This window comes from Eublepharis macularius, chromosome 7 (genome assembly GCF_028583425.1).
Source record: "Eublepharis macularius isolate TG4126 chromosome 7, MPM_Emac_v1.0, whole genome shotgun sequence".
Taxonomy (NCBI): domain Eukaryota; kingdom Metazoa; phylum Chordata; class Lepidosauria; order Squamata; family Eublepharidae; genus Eublepharis; species Eublepharis macularius.
In genome coordinates, this window is record NC_072796.1 from 82,158,242 (window position 1) to 82,179,507 (window position 21,266).

General features: G+C 48.2%; 1 protein-coding gene across 3 annotated transcripts in view; it reads right to left on the reverse strand.

Annotated features, from left to right (window-relative positions):
• The window catches only part of NOL4 (nucleolar protein 4), a 310,646-nt gene that overhangs the window by 180,900 nt on the left and 108,480 nt on the right, over positions 1 to 21,266 (reverse strand). For all 3 annotated transcript variants that reach the window (XM_054986049.1, XM_054986048.1, XM_054986047.1), the window contains exon 5: positions 16,342 to 16,474. In XM_054986049.1, coding sequence (XP_054842024.1) covers positions 16,342 to 16,474 — 133 coding nt within the window. The remainder of the gene's footprint in view (positions 1 to 16,341; positions 16,475 to 21,266) is intronic.

The following is a 21,266-nucleotide window of genomic DNA, read 5'->3' on the forward strand; positions in this document are numbered from 1 at the left end:
GCATTCACATTGGCAGGCGCAGAATGCACTCGGGGGACTTTGCGAAAAACTGGGGGAACTTCGCATAAAGGGGAAGAGGTGCCTAACTGCCTAACTCTCTTTCTACCGTGATAGAAAGAATGACTCCACAGCTAACTGATGCATGCTAGTTGCTTCTAACTAAGCACAAACAAACTAACCCTTCCGTGGCAGAAGGGAATGACACTTTGCAAATTAACCGCATGCTCTCCCGTTTCCTTGCAGGTGCCCTGACTCTTGCGCTCCCACCTGGTGATGACCGACGGAGCGCTGACAGGTAAGGAGGAGGTGGGGGGGCATTCCGCAGATTAGTGCAAACCGCCCATTCACCTGAACCCACCCGCTCACTTGCCGCTTTGGGTGAGGCCCAGCAGGGGTGGGGGGCAACCATGGCCGCCCCTGGCTGCCTCAGAGGCAGGCGCCTCGAAAACCACATGTGGCCAGGTGTTTGTTGTGACCAGCTCATTCTCTCCCTTAAAGGTAAAGGCTTGCCAAGGCTGAGTGCATCCTCACCAGACCGTCATGCATCAGCTGCTGCCCTCGACCATGTGCAACCCCCCCCCGGATGGCGGAGTGTGGGGCTTGCCTTGCCAGTGGAACGAGGCAAAGCCCACACGTGTCTTTTTCCCCCACAGGCACGTCCAGGGCATGGCTGCTCCCCCGCGCCCCGCCCTCCCCAAACATCTCTGACGGACGGTTGGCTGCAGCCCAGGAAGCACCGTCGCGCCGCGGCCTGCATCCCAGCCCCGCCCCTCCGAGCGGGAAGGAGGGCTGTGTGGAATGCTCCGGCTCCCTCGCCAGCCTAAACGCAAGCCCGCTCTTTCCAGTGCAATAAAACGAGATGTACAACAACTGTTTTCTGTGTCTGCGAGTCTGACTTCGTCCTCCGCCCCTCCCCCAACACTCCCGTCACATCTCCCCACCTGCACATTGCCACAAATGTATCCGACACACCCCGTCTTGCCTCCCCGCCCCCTCCCTCCCTCCTCCTCCCCCCCCCTCCTCCTCTGTATTTGACCAGTGTCTGTACCACCCATCTGCCGAAGAGAACTTGATTCTCAGAAGCCTATGCCACAATAAAATTGGATAGTTTTAAAGGTGCTATGGGACCCTTTTTGAATTCGCTACCACAGGCTAACACGGCTAACCCCCCTGCATCTATGGCCAGGTAGAGGGTTGGGGCGGGGCATGTGAGCGGGGAGGGGGATCAATCCCCGGTGGGGAGAATAGCTGGCACCCGATAAGCAAGGGAGAGGGTGGTGCGAGCTGCCGCTGCAAGGGAGCGGGAGATGGCAGGGGAAACGGTCCACTCGCGGGAACCCTAGCCCCCACCAATGGAGAATCCAGGGTGGTGGCAGGCGGATGCCATATCCCGGGCAGGAGGTCTCGCGCGCCTGGGGAGGGTCGCCCCCCATCGCAGCCGCAGCCCCAGCAACACAGTCCCATGAGCGGCCGCCTCCCAGAGTGGGTCCAGCCCCTCGGGCGTCTGCAGCAGCCCCATTGGTCATTCCAACACCTTCCACCCCAGGGCGTCCTGCCTCGCATCCAATCCCATGGAGCAGTTGCCAGCCTCCCACGCCAACAGGCCATGGTTGTTGGGAGGGGTGGGGTGTGTCCGAGGCTGCGCGTGGCTCCGCCCTGGCTCGGCGCCGTCTCCTGCGTTCAGCAATTGTGGCCACTCGCGTTGCCCTGCCGGGGGGGGGAACCACTCCGAGGCTGCCAGCCCCGCCAATCCTGCAGGGAAGGCCGCTGGCCCCGCCCACAGGGGCAGTGGAAGAGCGCATCAGCTGCGCAAAGTGGCTAAAATGCGGGAGCCCGAGGCCTCCCGGCTGGCTGCCACAGCGTGCCCCTTCCCCGGCCGGGCCATGCAGGCTGGGTGGCCACCCCAGGCCCGGGAGGGCCCCCCGATGGCAGGTTGCGTGACTGCCCCAGCTCAGGGTGGCATGCCAGGCAGGGCAGGTGCGTTAGGGCAATATGGAAGACATGCCAGAGCGGCCCCTGGCCAGTCCTTGTGCATCCTAAGCCCCCCCCCTTGGAAGGGATGCGCTGTCACCGCGGGCCTGGTCATGCGCTCATGGTGCCAGGGCAGGATATGGCTGGCAGTTCACCAAAGTATCGCAGGCAGACACGGGTCCATGTGTAGATGAGCTTTATTCCCAGTCCCACGGCGCAACGTACAGCCAGGCCCAAGGGTTCACGTCCCACAAGGATGCACTTGAGCAGCACAGCATCCCCGCAAGGGAAGAGGGCCCTGGGGCCATAGGAAGCCAACCACCACGGCCCCCTCCCCTCCAACCCACAGGTCTGAGACAGGGGGGGGGCTGTGCTGAACCTATCCATGAACTATGCAGCTGCCAGACAGAAGATAGGGAATTGTTACATCTCAGACCCTCCAAGGTCATGCCGGCGGGCGGTGTAGTTCGGTGGGCAGCACAGAAACACTATACCCACAGTGGTCCCGGCTGCATGGAGGGCGACGGGTGGCGGGAGCAGTGGGCGGCCAGGCTCGGGGCCCAGCTCATTGCCAAGGCTGCCGGGAATGACCTCCTGGCAGATGAGGGTGCGATGACTGCGCAGCCAGTTTACATGGAGGAGCTCTTCCCTGGCCGTGCGGAGGAGGCCCACCTCATACGAGCGTGGCTAGACACGGCGCTGTGCGAGGTGGAGCATGACCTCCTGGAAGAGGAGGTGGCTGCGGGCCCTGCGCGCAGTAAGTCAGGGTCCTCAGCGCCATCCAGGGAGCCTCCTCCGCTGCCACAGAGGGCAGGCCATAAGGGCCCGGAGGCGTCCCAGCCACTTCCGTCGAGGCGCAGGTTGCAGGTGCTTGCAGCAGATGCCGGGCTGCCACCAACGGGTGCCCCCCCTCCCTCTCTCCCCCCTCTGCAGGGACCATCAATGACAGGTGGATGGCTGCCATGGACCGGGTTCACGGGGCATTCCAGCAGGCGCGGGCAACGGCACCATGTGAGTCTCGCCAACAGGAGGGGCACGGGCATGTGGGGTGGGGCGGCCTGCGGCCGCGACAACAACCCCAGAGCCCACAGGGGCCCTGACGCTCCCATCCCCCACCTCTTGCCCCCACAGCGGCGCCCGCCAAGAGCCCCTCGCCAGATGAGGAGGAACTTGGGAGGGGCTTCACCGCCTGGTCTCCACCCCGCTACCCGCCACCCGCTGAAGACCCAGAGGGTGACCCAGTGGAGGGGCCTGGCAGGAAGCGGCCGAAGCTGGAGCCCGTCCCCGCAGACGGCCGGGCAGCTGCCGATATGCCATCCTAGGCACAGGCATCTTGGACCCCAGCCGGGCCCCTGCTCTGTAACGGGGATGCCGTGGCGGGGCCGCTGGCCTCCCCCTGCTCCGACGCGCTACCTAGCCCTCACCCTCCTGGCTGCTGAGGCCGGGGTTCTGGGTTGGCAAGCTGCTCTCTGGGCGCCTGATGCGGCCCTGGAATCGATTGGGAATAAAGCCAAGTTCGTTAACCGCTTTTCCCGTGCAGCCCGTCCATGGGGGACGGTGGCTGCTGGCCGGGGCGGCTTTCCCATGCTCTCTACATGCAGGGGTTGAGGGAGCGGGGACTCGGAGGGGCCGCCTGGGACACCATAGGGGCGTAAAGGGCGAGTGTTTGGCCGGCCGAGCCCCCCATGGCCAGGCATGGCCCTCAGCGCGCAGCATGCCACAGGTGCTCCGCGACCCTGTCTCGCACAGCTCGGTCATGCTCCTGGGGCTCTGCAGGGGCGTCAGGAGAAAGGCGACCGGCGGGCGGCAGCCAGGGGTCCTCGCCTGGGCCCTCTGTGGCTGGCAAGGGGAGCTGCTGGCGCACGGCAATATTGTGCAGCATGACACAGGCAGCCACGAGCTTGGCGACGGTGAACGGGTGCATGGCCAGGCGGCCGCCCGTGTGATGGAGGCATCTGAAGCGCATTTTCAGCTGACCGAAAGCACGTTCGATCACCATCCTCGTGCGCCGGTGGGCCTGGTTGTAGTTGGCTCTGTCGGCGGGCTCATCCGCAGGGTATGGCGTCAGGAGGTAAGGCAGCAATGGATAGCCACGGTCACCTGCAAGGGGAGGCGGAGTTAGGATCTCCCTTCCCATCCCCGTCCCCTCACAGCTCCCCCACCAACTCCTGACCTAGGAGCCAGCCTCTCCCCTCAGGCCATGATGACAGGAGCCTGTTCAGGCCGGAGGTGGTGAAGATCTGTGCGTCGTGGACGCTTCCCGGGAACTTGCCAACGAGGTCCGTGAAGATCCCCTGGTGGTCACAGGCTGCCTGGACGTTGATACTGTAGAACCGGTGCCGATTCCTGTAGACCTGCGGCTCCTCTCTGGGAGCGCATATGGCCACATGCGTGCAGTCGACGGCTCCAATCACATTGGGGAAGCCTGCAAAGGAGGAGAAGCCAGCCCGGATGGGTGCCAACTCTGCCTCCGAGGTGGGAAAGTGGATGTGCTCGCGGATCCGACCAACTAGGGCGTCCAGGAAGGCATGCAGGCAGCGGCTGGCGGATGACTGGGAGACCTCCAAGGCCTCAGCCATGACTCCCTGGAAGGAGCCGGTCGCAAGGTAGCGGAGGGACAGCAGGACCCTCTGGAGGACGGGGATGCCCCGGGGAGCCGCAGCTTGCCCCTGAAGGGCGGGCGCGAGCTCCTCGCACAGAGCCTGTATGGCTGCCCTGTCCAGGCGGAAGCGGTCCAGGCAAGTCATGTCGCCCAGGAGCAGGGATGGCACCCTGGCCTGGAACCGGCGGCGGCGTCTGAGGCGGCGCCGCCTGAGGGCCGCTCGGACAAACACGGCTGGCAGGAGGTGGCTGGTCCGGATGGCTGGGAGCCGCGGCGGCAGTGGCGGGCACCAGGCGGGGATGATCAAGGTCCTGCCTGGAAGGAACGCAGGTTGAGTTTCAGCACCCTGAACCCCCCCCCCACGCACAGCAGCAGGCCTACCGGTCTCAGCGGCCCGTTGCAAGTGGTGCTCAGGAGCAGGTCCTCTGTCCGCTGCATGGGCCGTCCCAGCCACCCTTCCCGGTCCTGCACCCCCTGTGCCCTCCTCCATCTTGCCGAGGGGATGGGTGAGCACATGACTAGGTGGCTGGTTCCCACCACTTATCTCGGGGACCGGACATTCCAGCGGGCACTACCCCCATGTCTGCTGAGAGCACTAGTGGCGGCGGAAGCCAGCGCCAGGCAAACTGGACAGAGGCCGAGAGAGTGCTGCTTTTTGGGCTCGTGGTGGAGAATGCGGAGGTCGCCCTGAGCACGCACAGGGGCGCCTCGTCCCGGTCTCGATGACGGGCATTCTGGCAGATGGCAGCTGACAGGGTCTCGGCTGTGGGCAACGCGCCCCGCACTGCTCACTCGGCAATGAAGTGCTGGAATGATTCTTTCGGGCCCGCGCGCAAACGAGTGCGCCTCCTCATGTCTCAGGGGGTTCCTTATGAGCGGGCCCTTGACGAGGGGCTCCCAGGCCCAGAGGCGGTCATGCGAGCGGTCATCCCGGAGGCGGTGGTGGGCGGCCTGGGCGTTGAGGTCCTGCCCGGTTAGTATTTGTGGATTCAGGGAGGCGAGGGGGGGGACGTATGGATCGTGGCACATGTGTGACAGGGCCTCTCCCGTGAGTAGGCACGGCCCCTGAGGGTCCAGACCCAAGCCAGGCGGAGGCAGAGGCAGCGGAGTCTGTGCCCCCCCTGGCAGAGAGCGGGGCCCAGGAACAGGCAGCCCTTCCACCGCCACAGCAAGCCCCTGCTGCCAGCGACGAGGAGCCTCAACCGGGCCCGTCGGGGGGCATGGATCCGGAGCACGGTATGTATCTGTGGCCCTGCTGCTGGTGGGGCCAGGGACCGGGTCGGCCGCCGGCCTCGGCCACACATCCAAGGCCACTCATGGCGCCGACCGGTCTCAAGACGAGGGGCTGCGGCCGCAGTTGGAATGGGTGTGCTTGGCCCGGCTCGGTGGCCTGTGGCAGCCCATGTTGGGCCGCTGCTCTTCCCTCCCTGGGGCCTCTTCCCACCCATGTCTCGCTCCAGCAGGGACCATGCGCCTGGAGATAGGCGGGGAGGTGATTGCCCAGCTGCGCGAGCTGCCACCCTCCCGGAGGACCTCTGCTGCCGGAGCGGCTCTCCTGCAGTCGCTCGGCTTCCCTGTGTCGGTGGAGGGTGAAGGTGGCCCTGGGACTCCGCCGGTTCAGGACACCTCATCGACAGAGCCGCTCGAGGAGCTGTCCCAGCCTGCAGCACCATCCCCTCCAGCCCCCCCGCCCCCGGGTGCCATGGGCCGTGTGCGGGAAGGACCTGGCTCCGCCTCTGAGGGGGAGGGGCCCATGGAGGGGATCCTTCCAGGCGCACGGGCTCGCGGCCCCCGCCCTGCCCAGCGGCTTCCCCCGACACTAGCCGCAATGTGGGCGGCGATCGAGAGGGAGCGGCTAGAGGTGCACGCTGCATGGGAGGAGGCGAACAACCGCGGCCGGGAGTTCATGGCTGCGGTACTGGAAGTGGGGGAAGGGGTCCGTGCCTCTCAAGTCCGTGCCGAAGCCCTGCTCGGGCGGCTCGTCGCCATCCTCGACCCTCCGGCCCCACCCGCTGCAGCAGCTCCACCCGCCCCAGAGGCACCCCTCCCTCGGGCCCAGTTGCGTGCGAGAGGCCGGGCCCGTGGACGGCCAAGGGGGTCCGGCCGCCGGCCTCGCCGGTGACCGCCGCTGCCGCCTTGGGGGTGGGGTGGGGTGTTTTGCTGCACAGACGGCTCTCCTACACGCCTCCCCTTCCTCACGTCTGCTGGGGGAGGTGGGATGATATAATAATAAAGGCTGATTTCTGTGCAATGGGTGTCTGTGTTCTTTGCCTTGGGATGGGGACGAGGGGGCAGGCCCGCTGTGTCTGCCTCTTGGTGGCGGCCTCAGGCCAGCCCTCCCCTTCGGCGCCACTTGGGGGCTGTCCCCTGCTGCCAGAGACTGGCTGCTGCCCTGGATTCCTCATGGCAGGGCGCCTGCCAGTCCCATGCCAACCTCTCTGGACGCGGCCGCCAGGGACTTGGTGCTACATTGGGCAAACGGGGGAAAGGCTTCTCAGACTACGCCCACCCCTCTCCTTCCCGACTGCGAGCCCCGCCCGACACACGAGCCGAGGCAGTCTGCCAGCATGGGCGCGGTTTGCCTGCTGCTCTGGGGCCTGGCCGGGATCGCGTGCTGCCCATAGGCTGCGCCTTTCCTGGCCCCTCCCCCTGACGCTTGTCAAGAACAGCGCCCTTTGGCTGCGCCTGGCGGCGGCCGTGGATCAGACCCGCCCACAACACTTTCTGGTTCTCCAAAATTGCATCTCTGCGCCGCTGCGGGCGCCGCTGCGGCCACACTTTGCTGGCACAGGATCCGGCCCGGCGGCGCTGCCACACCACCAGTGCAGCCGCGTCGGCGTTGGGGCCGGCCATAGGATTGCGCTGTAAGAGTGGAACACTGTGGCAACTGCCATGGGGAAGCAGAAAGAGAATTAATTAATGGGAAGAGAACTAATGTGTCATCCAGTTCATCTTGTCCCTGTAACATAAAGAATGCAGTCTCTGGTGTCTACTTAGAAATAAGTATCACTTTATTCAATGAAGCTAGCCCCCAGGTAAATGTGCATAGAACTGCTGCAGAAGTGTCCTGCACCTAAGGCAACATCACCACCTTGAAAACCTCCAGAAAGAAGACTCCACATTCCGTGGTCCATTGTTAAATTGCTCTGCTAAATTAGACAACTTTTCCTCAGTTTTATCTAAGCCGTATCCAATAATTTAAACCAACTGTATGTATGTAAGCAAGTGCCTTCACGATTCACACTCCAGCCGTTGCAACACACCCTTAAAGGGACAGTCCACTCACTGAATGCTGATGGCTTTTCCTCATGAATCTAGATGCAAAATAGTTTGCAAAATAGTTGCAAAATTTGCAAAATAGTTGCAGGCCGTTAGGCTTCCATTTTTTCAGTGCCTTTTTTGGTAATGTATTTTCCACAGTCCCAGATAAGACACAGAAAAAACAGAAGCCAAATGGCCCACATCCATTTTGCAAACAGAGACACTGACAGCATTCCGTTTGTGTGCCGTCCTTTTAAGGGCAGGTAGAAATGGCGTCCTTCTTCATTATTTTATAATTCTGGAAAGTTATCCCTCAAGCTTTTTTTCTCTGAGGTAAACATACCATGCTTCTTTCCATACCCAACTCCCCCTTCTAGAGCTATCACTTTTTCTATCTCACCTCCAAATCCTTTCCAAATTCAATAATAGCTTTGGTGGAAAAGAGCATTCTGAAGCAATCAGTTCTTACCTGGCATGCAGACTCAACACATACTGTCAAAACAGGTTAAGTCCAATTAATCTAATAAGTGCCATACTTTGCAACCAATCCCTACCCTGCCCCCCACAAGACTGGGTGGGTTCTGCTTACACACACACACACACACACACACACACACACACACACACACACACACACAGAGAGAGCGAGAGAGAGAGAGAGAGAGAGAACAAATTCAATTAAGCTTCACCCCTTCCAGCACAATTTCTAGAATATATGAAAAGGACAATTAGAATTGTTTGTCAACAACCTATTGTGGACTTGGGGCTAGTGAAGCAGTCTCTGCCCACAAAAAATATCAGCTGTGAGACTGAAAGAGGTCCCAGAGAGATCCACAAAAGCCTGGAGCTGTGCTACCATCTTATGTTCAATCACTTCCCCCCAAAACGCCAATTGATAATCTGCAGGATCATGAACAGCATATTCTTTTGGATGATATCTGTGTTAACAAGAAGCAATTCTGGACGTCCGGTTTGGGATTCATGGAGGTCTAACACAGCTCAAAGAGCTGGGCTGTCCGTGCTGTTGTTTGTGGAGGCTGGAGGGGCGCAAACTGCCTGCAGCCCCCTGTTCCCAGGCGGGGAACAGGCAAGTACGCTCGAGAACCTGAGGGCGTGTTGATCTCGGGTGTGTGGGGGGTTCTACACAACAAACCCCCTTCCACCCTTGAGGTCCCACCCGAAGAAAGGTTTGCTAAAATCTCTGCAACGGCTCCAGAGTCAGTTACTGGCATAAGACTTACATGCCCAAGCTTCAGTAAACCAGGAAGGGAATTGGACTTGATCGGATACTTGAAGCAGCGATTGGAACCCAAGAGAAACGTCTAAGAAGGTAAAGATTGCTATCTCTCAGTACGGGACAGATTATAAAAAGGAGTAAAGAGATAAAGACGATTTAAAAACTGCAAGGGACCTGTTATATATAGGAGAGAACTCCAGCAAGTTAAATTTTAAAAAAGTGACATTGTAAAGAGAAATAAACACAGAAAACTGATTATTGTTTACATACCTGCGGCTAAGAGGAGATAACGAACTGTGAGAAAGCTCTAACATCGCGAGAACTGCCGTGAAGAAAGGAGGAACAGGAAGTGCGTCAAAATCATAGAGAGACCGGTGAGAAGCGGTTTGCTAAAAGCGGAAATAGAAAGCCGCCATTTTGAAGAAGGGCAAAGCTGTGGCTTCAAAGAAAACGGAAGTAGGCCATCTTGGATGAGGGTAAGGGCGATTACTTCAATATAAAACCATAGAGAAAAGATGCCCGACATTTTGGACCATGCAAGCACTAACTTTTAAAAAAATAAACTGAATTGGGACATTTAAAATTAACAGAAAGGAGTAAATTAGCACCACGGAGTTGAGGAAAAGAGCAGACTCGTGGGAGCGAGGTAGATCTAGCCCCACAATGTCAAAGAAGGAGTGGCAAACTGCGCTGGAAAACTTGGACAAAAAAGTTTCAGAAGGAAATAAAGAGCTTAAAGAAATGATGCAAGAGAACTTTAAAGATTTTAAAGAGGCACTCAAATCGGAGATGGCAGAACTTACAAAGAAAATTGATCAAGTACAGAACGAACTGCAAGCTACACAGCAGAGAGTAAACGTTGTAGAGAATACAGTTGACACTTTAGCAGACGTGCAGAGAACAGAGATGAGAGGAATGAAGGGAAGAATGGCCGTAGCTGAAAGTAAACAAATGGAAAAACAACTTAGAATGCACGGAATTCCGGAGATTATAGAAAAATCAGCCCAAGAACAGATTTCAGAAATTTTGGCAGGCTACCTGGGAAGAGGAAGAGGAGATTGCAGCTCTCCTGGACGTGGCATACAGAATTAATTCAAAATTTGCAGCACAGAGGAAGTTACCAAGAGATATGATTGTGCAATTTATGACCAGAAGTATAAGAGAGACAACTGTAAGCAAACAATTCCAAGAACCATTAGAAGTTGATGGGAAGGTGGTGAGAATCATGAAAGAATTGCCCAGATCGGTGTTGGTGGAGCGGAAAAAATACAGAGAGCTGGTCCAAATGTTAAAGGATTTGAAAATTAGATATAGATGGGAAATACTGGAAGGACTGTCAGTTGAATTTGGTGGAACAAGGAAGAACATTAGATCTGGCCATGAGATGGAAGTTTTTATTAGGGACAATGAAAAGGACTTACCAAAAAGTACAAGAATGTACCATGGAGTGTAAAATTATATCTTGGAATGTAAATGGACTAAATTCACCTTGTAAACGTAAGGCTATTTTCCATTGGCTTCTAAAACAAAAATGTAATATAGTATGCTTGCAAGAGACATATTAGAAAACAGGACTTAAAGTATTTAAAATTGGCAAAACTGGGAAATGAATTTGCAGCTGCCTCCAAAAAGAAGAAGAGAGGAATTGTACTGTACATAAAGGAGGAGCTGCAGCCAAAACTAGTTTTAAGCGATGTAGAAGCCAGATATCTAGCGGTGGAAATAATTTGGAATTCAAAAAAGATTTTGGTGATCGGAATTTATACACCGAATGGCGCAAAAGAAAACTTTTTTAAGGACTTGCAAGGACAATTAGAAGAGTTGACTTATGACCAAATAATTATGGCGGGCGACTTTAATGGAGTTACAAGCTTGGAAGAAGACAAGAAATCTAAAATTGCACAGAAAAAAAGGGGACTTTTGCCAAAGTCATTTTTTGCAGTTAAGGAGCAGGAAAGTCTGGAGGATGTATGGAGGAGACAAAATCCTAAAAATAGACAATATACTTTTTACTCTGCAAGACATTTTACACTATCAAGAATTGATATGATCTGGGCTTCCAAAGAATTGATGTTGTGGACTAGAGATGTGGAGATTATGCCTAAAGTAAGCTCAGATCATAACCCAATTATGTGGAGATTTGGGAAAAATATCCAAAAAAGAGGATGGAGGATAAATGAAGATTTGCTGCAGACAGAAGACAATATGGCCTTGCTACGAAAGGAGACCAAGTTCTTTATACAATGCAACATAAATAAGGACATGTCAACTTACAAGGTATGGGACACCTACAAAGCGGTAATTAGAGGAATACTGATGGACTTAAATGGAAGAGATAGAAGGAGAAAAGAAGAAAAAAGAAAGGAAATAATGGAAAAAATTAAAGCCAAAGAGATGCAACTTAAGAAAAGACCAGGGAAGAAACGAATATATCAGGACATAAAAATATTGCAGGAGCAATTGACGGCAATGAACAATAAAGAATTGGAGTGGAACTTGGAAAAAATGAATAAAAAAATATTCGAAGGTGCAAATAAACCTGGCAAATATCTAGCTTGGCAATTGAAAAAGAAAAAAGAGAAGAAAACTATAATTAAAATCCGAGAGGAAGATAGAATATTATTGGACCAAACAGCCATCAGTAAAACCTTCTATAAATTTTATGCGAAACTGTACCAGAAAAAAGACGTGAATAGGGGTTCAATAGAGGAATACCTGGAGAAAATGAAACTACCAACGATGTCGGAGGAATGGAAAGAAAAATTAAACAAAGAAGTGACAGAGGAAGAAGTAAAAGAGGCCATCCTATCAACGAAATTGGGGAAAGCACCGGGACCGGATGGACTGACGGCAAAGTTCTATAAAGTGATGGCTAACGAATTGGCACCTTTTTTGAGAGAGGTAATGAATGAAACGATGCAAGGCCAAAAAATTCCTGATTCATGGAATGAAGCTAACATATCACTGATTCTGAAAGATGGACTGGACTGGACTAATGTTAAAAATTACAGGCCAATCTCGTTTTTGAACAATGACTATAAAATATTTGCAAAAGTTTTGGCAGAGAGAATAAAAGGATGGCTGGTGGAATTTATTGCAGAGGAACAGGCAGGATTTTTACCTAACAGACAAATCAAAGACAATTTAAGGATAGTAATAAACGCCATTGAATATTATGACAAGCATTGTGATAGGGAAGTTGGTTTCTTTTTCGTGGATGCAGAAAAAGCATTTGACAATTTGAACTGGGACTTTATGTTTGCCACTATGGAAAAGCTGCAAATGGGAGAAAGGTTCATACAAGCGGTCAGAGAAATTTACAGAGACCAAAGTGCAGCGATTGTAGTGAATGAGGACTTAACTAAAAAACTGAAAATAAGTAAAGGAACAAAACAGGGATGCCCCCTGTCTCCATTGCTGTTTATTCTGGTTTTGGAAATATTGATGGTTCAAATACGAGTGGATGATACAATCCGAGGTATAAAAATAAAGGAATTTTCCTACAAGCTCAGAGCATTTGCAGATGACATAATAGTACAAGATCCAATTGAAAACATGCCAAAGGTAATAGAGAAAATAAAGCAGTTTGGGGATTTAGCTGGATTTTATGTGAATAAAAAGAAGTCAAAAATACTATGCAAGAATATGACTAAACAGAAGCAGCAAGAACTAATGGTGACAACGGACTGTGAGGTAACTAACAAAGTAAAATATCTGGGTATCGAACTGACTGCGAAAAACATAGACTTATTCAAAAACAATTATGAGAAATTGTGGATACAAATAGAGAGAGACTTGATAAAATGGAATAAATTGAATTTATCATGGTTGGGAAGAATAGCAGCAGTAAAGATGAATGTTTTACCACGAGTGATGTTCTTGCTGCAAACAATTCCAATTATTCGGGACTCAAAACAGTTTGATAAATGGCAAAGGAAAATTTCAGACTTTGTGTGGGCAGGCAAGAAACCACGTGTGAAAATGAAAATATTACAGGATGCGAAGGAAAGAGGTGGCTTGCAACTGCCCAATATAAGACTATATTATGAAGCAATATGTCTGGTATGGTTAAAAGATTGGATATTTGGATGGCATGCATACATGTGGTATGATAAAGTAAAAGCGGACTTGATGTTTTTGCACCATTATATTCAGAGAAGCCTCTTCACAGTCTGGAAAAAATATAAGGTTTACATGGAAGATGGAATTCCTTCATGGGTGGTTCCGTATGAAGTAACAGATCCAAGAACTGTTGATAATGAGCAGCAACGTCTAACCTACAAGGAGATAACACAAGTACAACATTCAATGCTAAGAATAAAAACAGAAGAAGAGTTGTCTCCTTGTTATGGATGGTTTCAATATACACAGATCAGAGATCTTTATAACTCGGACTGCTTAAAAGGAGGTATAAGAATGGAAAATTCTGAACTAGAAGAAGTGATGCTACAAGAAGGCAAGAAAGAAATATCTAAGATTTATAAATTACTTCTGAAATGGCATATGGAGGATGAAACAGTTAAAACCCAGATGGTGAAGTGGGCAATAAACTTTCATAAAGAAATAACAATGGAGGCGTGGGAACACCTGTGGAAAAATACACTGAAGATTTCAACTTGTACGAATATTAAAGAGAATGTATACAAAATGATTTATAGATGGTACTTAACACCAAAGAAAATTGCGCTAGGGAACACGAACATGTCAGACAAATGCTGGAAATGCAAAAAGCATGAAGGATCACTGTACCATATGTGGTGGACTTGTGAAGTAGCTAAGCAATATTGGATATATATAGCTGAAGTAATTAATGAGATTTTACAAATTCAAATAAACAAGAATCCGGAATTGTTGCTACTGAACTTGGGGATGGAAGTTGTTCCAATGCAGTATAGAACATTGCTATTTTATATGACTACAGCGGCAAGACTTTTGTACGCGCAGAAGTGGAAAGTACAAGAAGTACCAACCATAGAAGATTGGATTTACAAATTGCTGTACATGGCAGAAATGGACAAGATGACAAGGCAGCTTAAAGATCTTGACCTAGGACAATATATTGCTGATTGGGGGAAATTGAAACAATATTTAGAGAAAAAATGGGATGTGAAAGGAGAACTGTGGCAGTTTGAGAATTTTTAAAGGGTGGTGTTGTAAATGGAGGAGAGAAGTGACTTTACCATTAAGGGGGGAATTTAATTATAACAATCTAAGCTAATTTTATGATTAAGAAAATTTGATTTAAAATATATAGTTTAACAAAGGAAAAGTAAAATTGATACATTAGAAAATTTATACTATATACTATATATAATATATTATGATGTATGGTGTTAGTATATCACATTGGATATTATATTGGGATGTTGTGATATGCTATATTATAATGCATGCTATGCTATATTGTATGGTATAGTATATAACAAATACTATATTGATGGTATATTTGATAGAGTATATGCATAAAAGAATTAGAATATGCTTAGAGTAAGAGATATTATGATCTATGTGTTGCAGATAAATATATGCTATGTTATATTACAATGCATGCTATGCTATATTGGATGGTATAGTATATAACAAATACTATATTGATAATATATTTGATAGAGTATATGTATAAAAGAATTAGAATATGCTTAGAGTAAGAGATATCATGATCTATGTGTTGTAGGAAAATATAAGTGAAATAGAATTAAGCAATAAAAGGGGGTAAGGGTTGGAAAGCTGTTGGAAGTCAATAGGGAGGGGGGAGGAAAAGGGTGGGGAACAGAACTAATTAGATATGAAGGGAATGTATTATCAAATTGGAAAATTCAAACTCACCAATAATTTTTTTTTTAAAGAAGCAATACTGCATACTTTTGCCCATTGTTCATTGCCTACAGTATTCTTAGTTGGCCTTTTGTGCTATAGCTCATTGTGCCAGTGTCATGGGCTCTGATTCCTCTGAGGATGAAGACTTCATGGAGGACGACAGGGGACAGAGTATTCCAAGCTCCTCAGGAGTCAGGCATGTGGAGGACCAGCAGGGAGTGGAACAGCAGGAACCCTTGCCAGAGCAGGCTGAGGAATCCTTGGCAGAATCAGAGACAGAAGCTGTTCCCTTACTGCACCAGCAGTTGAGGCCAGGGCAACATTCCCACCCAACTCCCCTGAATCTGATAAGCAGCGTAGGGTGCAACAGCATCTCATTATACAGGAAAGGAGATGAAGTGCGAGGCTTCAGGCACTGAAACAGCGGCATAGTGACCTTGAGTCCTAGCAGGATGCAGCACTGCCTTGGAGGCGATTGCTTTTAAGCCAGGACGCCTTTTCCCTTGTTGCAGAAGCACCTGCGCAAAGACCCACCCAGCTCTACTGCGACCCAGCTCTCTGCTATACCTGCTCTCTCGGATCTGACCTTTGGACTCAGCTTTCTGGACTACGTTTTCTTCCTTGTTCCCTGGATGGCTTTGGTACACTTCGGACTCAAGTTAGGTCTGTGTCTGTTTCCCTGCCTGCATTCAGCACAGCCATACTGTTCTTGGCTGGTGCATCATGAACCATTATTATCCACTAGCTAAATGTCCATTATGATGGGCAGTTTTGTGTGTGTATTAAAGGGGCACAGATGAAGAATGGGATGTTAAAACAGCTCAAGAGAAACCTGAGCTGCATCGTCTCTACAGCTCGGCTTGGACCTGGCCATTTGAGGTGGGCTCACCCACTGCCTCCTCTAAGCTGCTACTGGATGTGTCTGACGCAGATGGCAGCAGTGCAGGCGGTGATGACAACTGAACCTATGCCTGTTGTTGGCACCTCTGTGTCCAAGCTGAGCAACCCATGAGGAATGGATTATAGTTCAAATACCTTCATTTCCCGCCTTAAATTTTCCATTTTCAGTCTGTATATCTGTGTGACCTGAGCAACCATCTAATCCCATGAGAAACCATCTAATCCCATGGGACAGTGACAAAACATATTTTTATGTTTAGAAGGTCCCTGGTTCAATCCCTGGCATGGCTATATTTTAGTTGGCATACCATTTCTTTCTCTACTTGAGATCCTAGAGAGCCACTGATAACCAGGGTAGACAATATTGAAGTAGATCAATTATATGACTCAGTGTATGTTCATAATAATTGATTGAGTGGTAGTATGTCATTATCCATTAAACAGGCAGCAATTGAACAGCCAAATAATCAAATCCAAAGAATGTTATTTGATTATGACAAAGAGAAAGGGATGTGGAAAAAAAATCATTTAAAAAAAAGAACAGTAAACTTACCATCTTGCTGACCCTGGAGAGTCTGTGGACTTTGAATTCTTTCTTCAAGGTTTGAGCTGAGGTCAGAGTTCACCGCAGACATCCTGGTGGAGTCACTCAGATCAAATTCATCACTTTCTATAGAGCTTTCATCCTAAAAAAATACAATCCCATATTTATTTTATTTGTTTATTTCAAAAATTCCTATGCTGCCTCTCTCCAGAGAGTCTGCTCAAGGTGGATTACAAAGTAAAACATGATAAAAACATAAAACAGAATTTAAAAGTTTTTTAAAAGTTAAAAACTTTTAACCCAGCATCAAGGAGCACAAAAACAGCAGAAACATTTCATAGCTTAAAACAAGTCTCACAGAGCACTTCTCAGGCTAATAGCAGATTTGAAAAGCGATTTAAAAGATCTACCACTTAATTAAAAGAAAAATTTTGGTCTGGTGCCTGTATGAGAGTAGACAAGGTGCTAGGCAAGGCTCAAGTGGACTGGCATTCCATTGGTGTGGTACTACCCGTGAAAAAAGCCCCATCTCTAGTTGCCACTGGCCTCAGTCACCTCTGAACAGAGTGTGTGAAGAGAATTGGACAGTATGGCAGTCAGGACAGTATGGCTGTTTACACACGGCTTACCTTATTCTGCAAAATAGTGAAATCTCGTGCGAAATCTCGTGAGAAGACGCTGTTATCACATGAGAAGACACTGTTATTGCATGAGAAGACGCGATAACAGCGTCTTCTCGTGAGATCTCATGAGAGATTTCGCTATTTTGCAGAATAAGGTAAGCCGTGTGGAAACGACCTATGAGAGAAGGTGATCTTTCAAGTATAGAGCCTTAGCATTTTGAACCAATTACCACTTTGAACTGTGCCCATAAACACAGGCTGCCAATGCAGTTCTTTCAGCCAGGGCTGAGAGGATCCTTGTGTTCCCACCCCACAAGAAGTAGCTTGGCTGTTGTATTCTGGACCTGCTGACGTTTCTGGATAGTTTTGAAAGACAGCCCCTATAGAGCACTGTCAGTCTCCACCACCAAGGGATCAGAGTCGGGTGCAGGGCTCACGCCCAGGGTGCCCCCTTTTTCCTGGGAAGCTTTAGAAATGAAGGGGAGGTTTCAACACTCTTTGTCCCACTCTTCCCTAATTGTAGACTAGGATCCAGCAGTACCTCCAAGCTAGGAACCTGCTCCTTCAGGAGGAGGGCAATCATCGTGACAGGCTGACTCCTCAATGCTCAAGCTAATTTGTCATTGACCAACAGCGCCTCAGTTTTGTCTGGAGTCTGATAGCACATTTACAGATTTTCATGCGTACTGTTCACAGTGTATTGCAGTTAGCCTTGAAATGAAGTTATTCATTCAGTCTGAATCAAACTCAATTGAACTTGTTGCACAAACACCAGCTGGTTCTTTTTGGAATGCTTGCACTTGCATATATGCCACTATTAACTTTTTGAAGTAATTACTCTCAAAGTAGTTACTAGTTTTGAGGTAACTCTAAATAGTAGCTAGAGCAGGCCTTATTTTATGAATCTATCTGCACAGGAACGAGCCTTTGGCTATTAAATACAGTGACTGCAGCATCTTCATTCTTGGCTTCCAAATTAGCACTCTGTGCAGGAAAGCTGTGGTATTTAGTGGAGTTTTATCTTCCAACCCACATACATACAGGGGTGACTGATATATCCTTGGGAACAGAAATGGAATGCAAATCCAGGAATAGATAGTTCAAAATCTGCTATATTATACAAAATAATTTCAAGGCATATATCAGAAATGTTGCTTATGTTCTCCTATACATTTGTCTGTCTTTGATACTGCATGTATTCAAAGGGCATCCTATCTTTGTGGATGGGAGTAATCTGTAAAATCTGAAGTGTTAAGGATGGCATTATACTTTCTAAGATACTACTGCTGAAATTTCAAATTCTTATTGCTCAGTGAGATTTTTTCTAATGCTTCTGCTCAAGTATGGTGCAAAGCTCAAATATAAAAGAACTGCTATTGCTGTCTAGTAAGAGGTGTTCTGGCAAGTGTGACATTTCTCTCCCTTCCTCCACTAGCAGTACTCAATCACAAAACAACAGGTTGCAGCACAAAGAAAAATACTGGAAGATGCCACTTTACTTTGCTGGCTTCCTTCATTAATCTCTCAGCATGCTATCATCTGCCTTCTCATCTACCACCTGAAAAACCAAATCTAATATTTCCAAGTGGAAATGATATTAATATATCACTATTTTAATAAATGTAAATATATTACATGGCATTTTCTTACCTTGTCCAAGTTGAACACATATCTTATTACTTTGCCTTACTATTGATCTTTAAGGCTTTTTTTTGATAGAATGTGATGAAAGCTAGATCAGTTCTCTCTTAATTCACTCAAAAATTAGATGGACTGTTTTTTAATATTCATTCTGCTTTTCTTTTTCAGAAAAACCCTATTCAGGAAAGCTATTCAGAATGCTTAGCTTTAAGCTCATTCTTAAATCTCACTCTCATAAATCCAGATTTAAGGGTTTTGAGGTAAATTTAAGAACTGCCTCATTTTTGAAGTGCTTCATTTATCTGGGACCAAACTTCTTAAGCCATGCCAAAGTGCTCTTCCTAGCTAGGATAAGAAGCCTCCTTAATTCTTTTTAAAAGGTTCAATGTATATCAAGAGATTCAGTCATTCTGTTTGAATGATTACACCAAGGCCTATGCATGCCACTTCTGAAATATACATATACATACAGAAGTACACTTAGTGCTACCTAGAGATGCTGCTGGATTTGGGGGCATACAGCTTCAACTGAAAAATTCAAACTCCTGACATGAGTTCTCCCTGCTGGGAATGAAACTGCAGTCACTTTTTCTCCATTACCATTAGAATGAAATCCAATAGAAATATTACCATTACAATTTATGCCTTCGTTCATGTCAGTGGTGTAAAAATGGTATAAATAGCAAAACAAGAGGGTTGCACCGTCACCAAGATGAAATAAGGCAAAGACAAATGATGCTAGTGAAATGGGGAAGTGAACATTTATTGACTGAATACTAAAAGCCTCTAGATGTTTTGCCATAGCTTCTTCAGAGGACTTCTAAATGTGTTTATTTCCATTGTATTTCCACAGCTTTTAGCATTTGCCTTTGCCTTCTTTCATCTTGGAAAATGGTATATAACATATAAATGGCATGAAAGAAAGAAACATATAGGGGAACTCTAGCCATAAAAAATGAGCTCATAATGATAATGATAACATAAAGATTAAAGGTTTTTAAAAATAAATGAAAAGGAGGCATCTTTGTACATCTCTACATTTGTACAACTCCCACATTCAGAGGCTTCCCCCATGCCCCCCCAAGTGGCCAATACATAAAAGATACCTTTTGTTATGTCATACTATAGTTTTAGCCACTGAAGAGTACAGTCATGAAAAGAGATCAGTGAGCATCAATTGCATATTACCTCCTTTATATAAGTGAGTTCTTGACTGTACTAAGAATACCCCTAACTCAGGTAAAGTGGCATGATCCTATTGTCAATACAATCTAAAATTCACTATAAAAGGAAGTAACATACAAGTGGCAGGCACCCATCAATATCTTCTTACTATGCAGAACTACTGTGCTAGACACAGAACACAGGAATTACAAATTACAAATTATAAGGGGAAATCTCTGAATGGATCCAGTTACAGTTTTTTTAACTTTAATGCAGCTGCTTAGATCTCCATTTTTTATTGTGCAATGAATACAATTGTCCCCGTTGAAGTAACCCTGATAGTGTTTCTAGCCATGCCAGGGTGAGGAAGATACAGTGCCAGTTATTTTTTCATTATAGGGCTAAAAACAGCTTTGAAGGGACCATTTAGATTATGAAAATGGTACAGAAGGAAAGGATTAAATACAAACATACCCTAGTACTATTGCTCTGATTAAATTTGGAGCCAGCCCACTGCCCATACACACACACATTAATGTAAAAGTAAAAGCAACAGAAGATCCAGCTAAAGCTCTCATGTATAATGTGGAATTTGAGTCTAAATTGTCTGAATTATATGCCTTAAAACTGCCTTTAAGATATTTTGCTTCTTCCATTACTTTTTGCAGTGTTTTAAAGTGTAGGTTATAATTTTCGGCAAACATTTCCAGATTATTAATGTCACTACACGCTGTGAGGTATTCTGAATTTTACTATGTCCCTTCAGATGAACTTCATAATATGTAGTGGCGACAGGGCTGCCAACTCAAGGTTGTGGAATTCCTGGAGATCTGGAGTACAGCCTGGGAAGAGCAGGATTTGGAGAAGAAAGGGATCTCATCATGATATATAATGCCACAGAGTCCACTCTCCAAAGCAGACATTTTCTCCAGGAGAACTGATTACTGTAGTATGGAGATCAGTTGTAATTCTGGGAGATCAACAGGCCCCACCTGGAGGCTGACAACCCAAAATGGCTATTCATGGTTGGGGAACAAGATAGTGTTTTCCGATCTTACCCATCAGGCACGTCGGTCCTACCTCCTAGTTTACCAAATGCTCCTTCTTGGGTACAATGTACGCACAGTCCTATAATGCACAAGCTATTCAAACTTAAAGCAACTAATGCAGGTCACATAGAAAATCTAATAAAACGTACATTGAATTTCTAATTCTCAAGATGGATTTCTGGTTGCTTAGGCTTTTGGTTGAATTAAAAATTGTTAAGAACATGTGATGAAATTTCAAAATTCTCCACGAAGTTTCTGGTCACCACTAAAGAGTCACTAGCTGAACAACTTTGGAAAATATAGTTAATACAGGTTTAGTTCAGATGTCACACAAAAACTTGTCTTAATTAAACTAACTCTGGTCAAATAGTGGTACATCAAATCAAGATCTGAAACCCTGTTTTGAAGTTGGTTTATTAAACACAATTAGTTTTAACAATGATTTCATATTACAGAT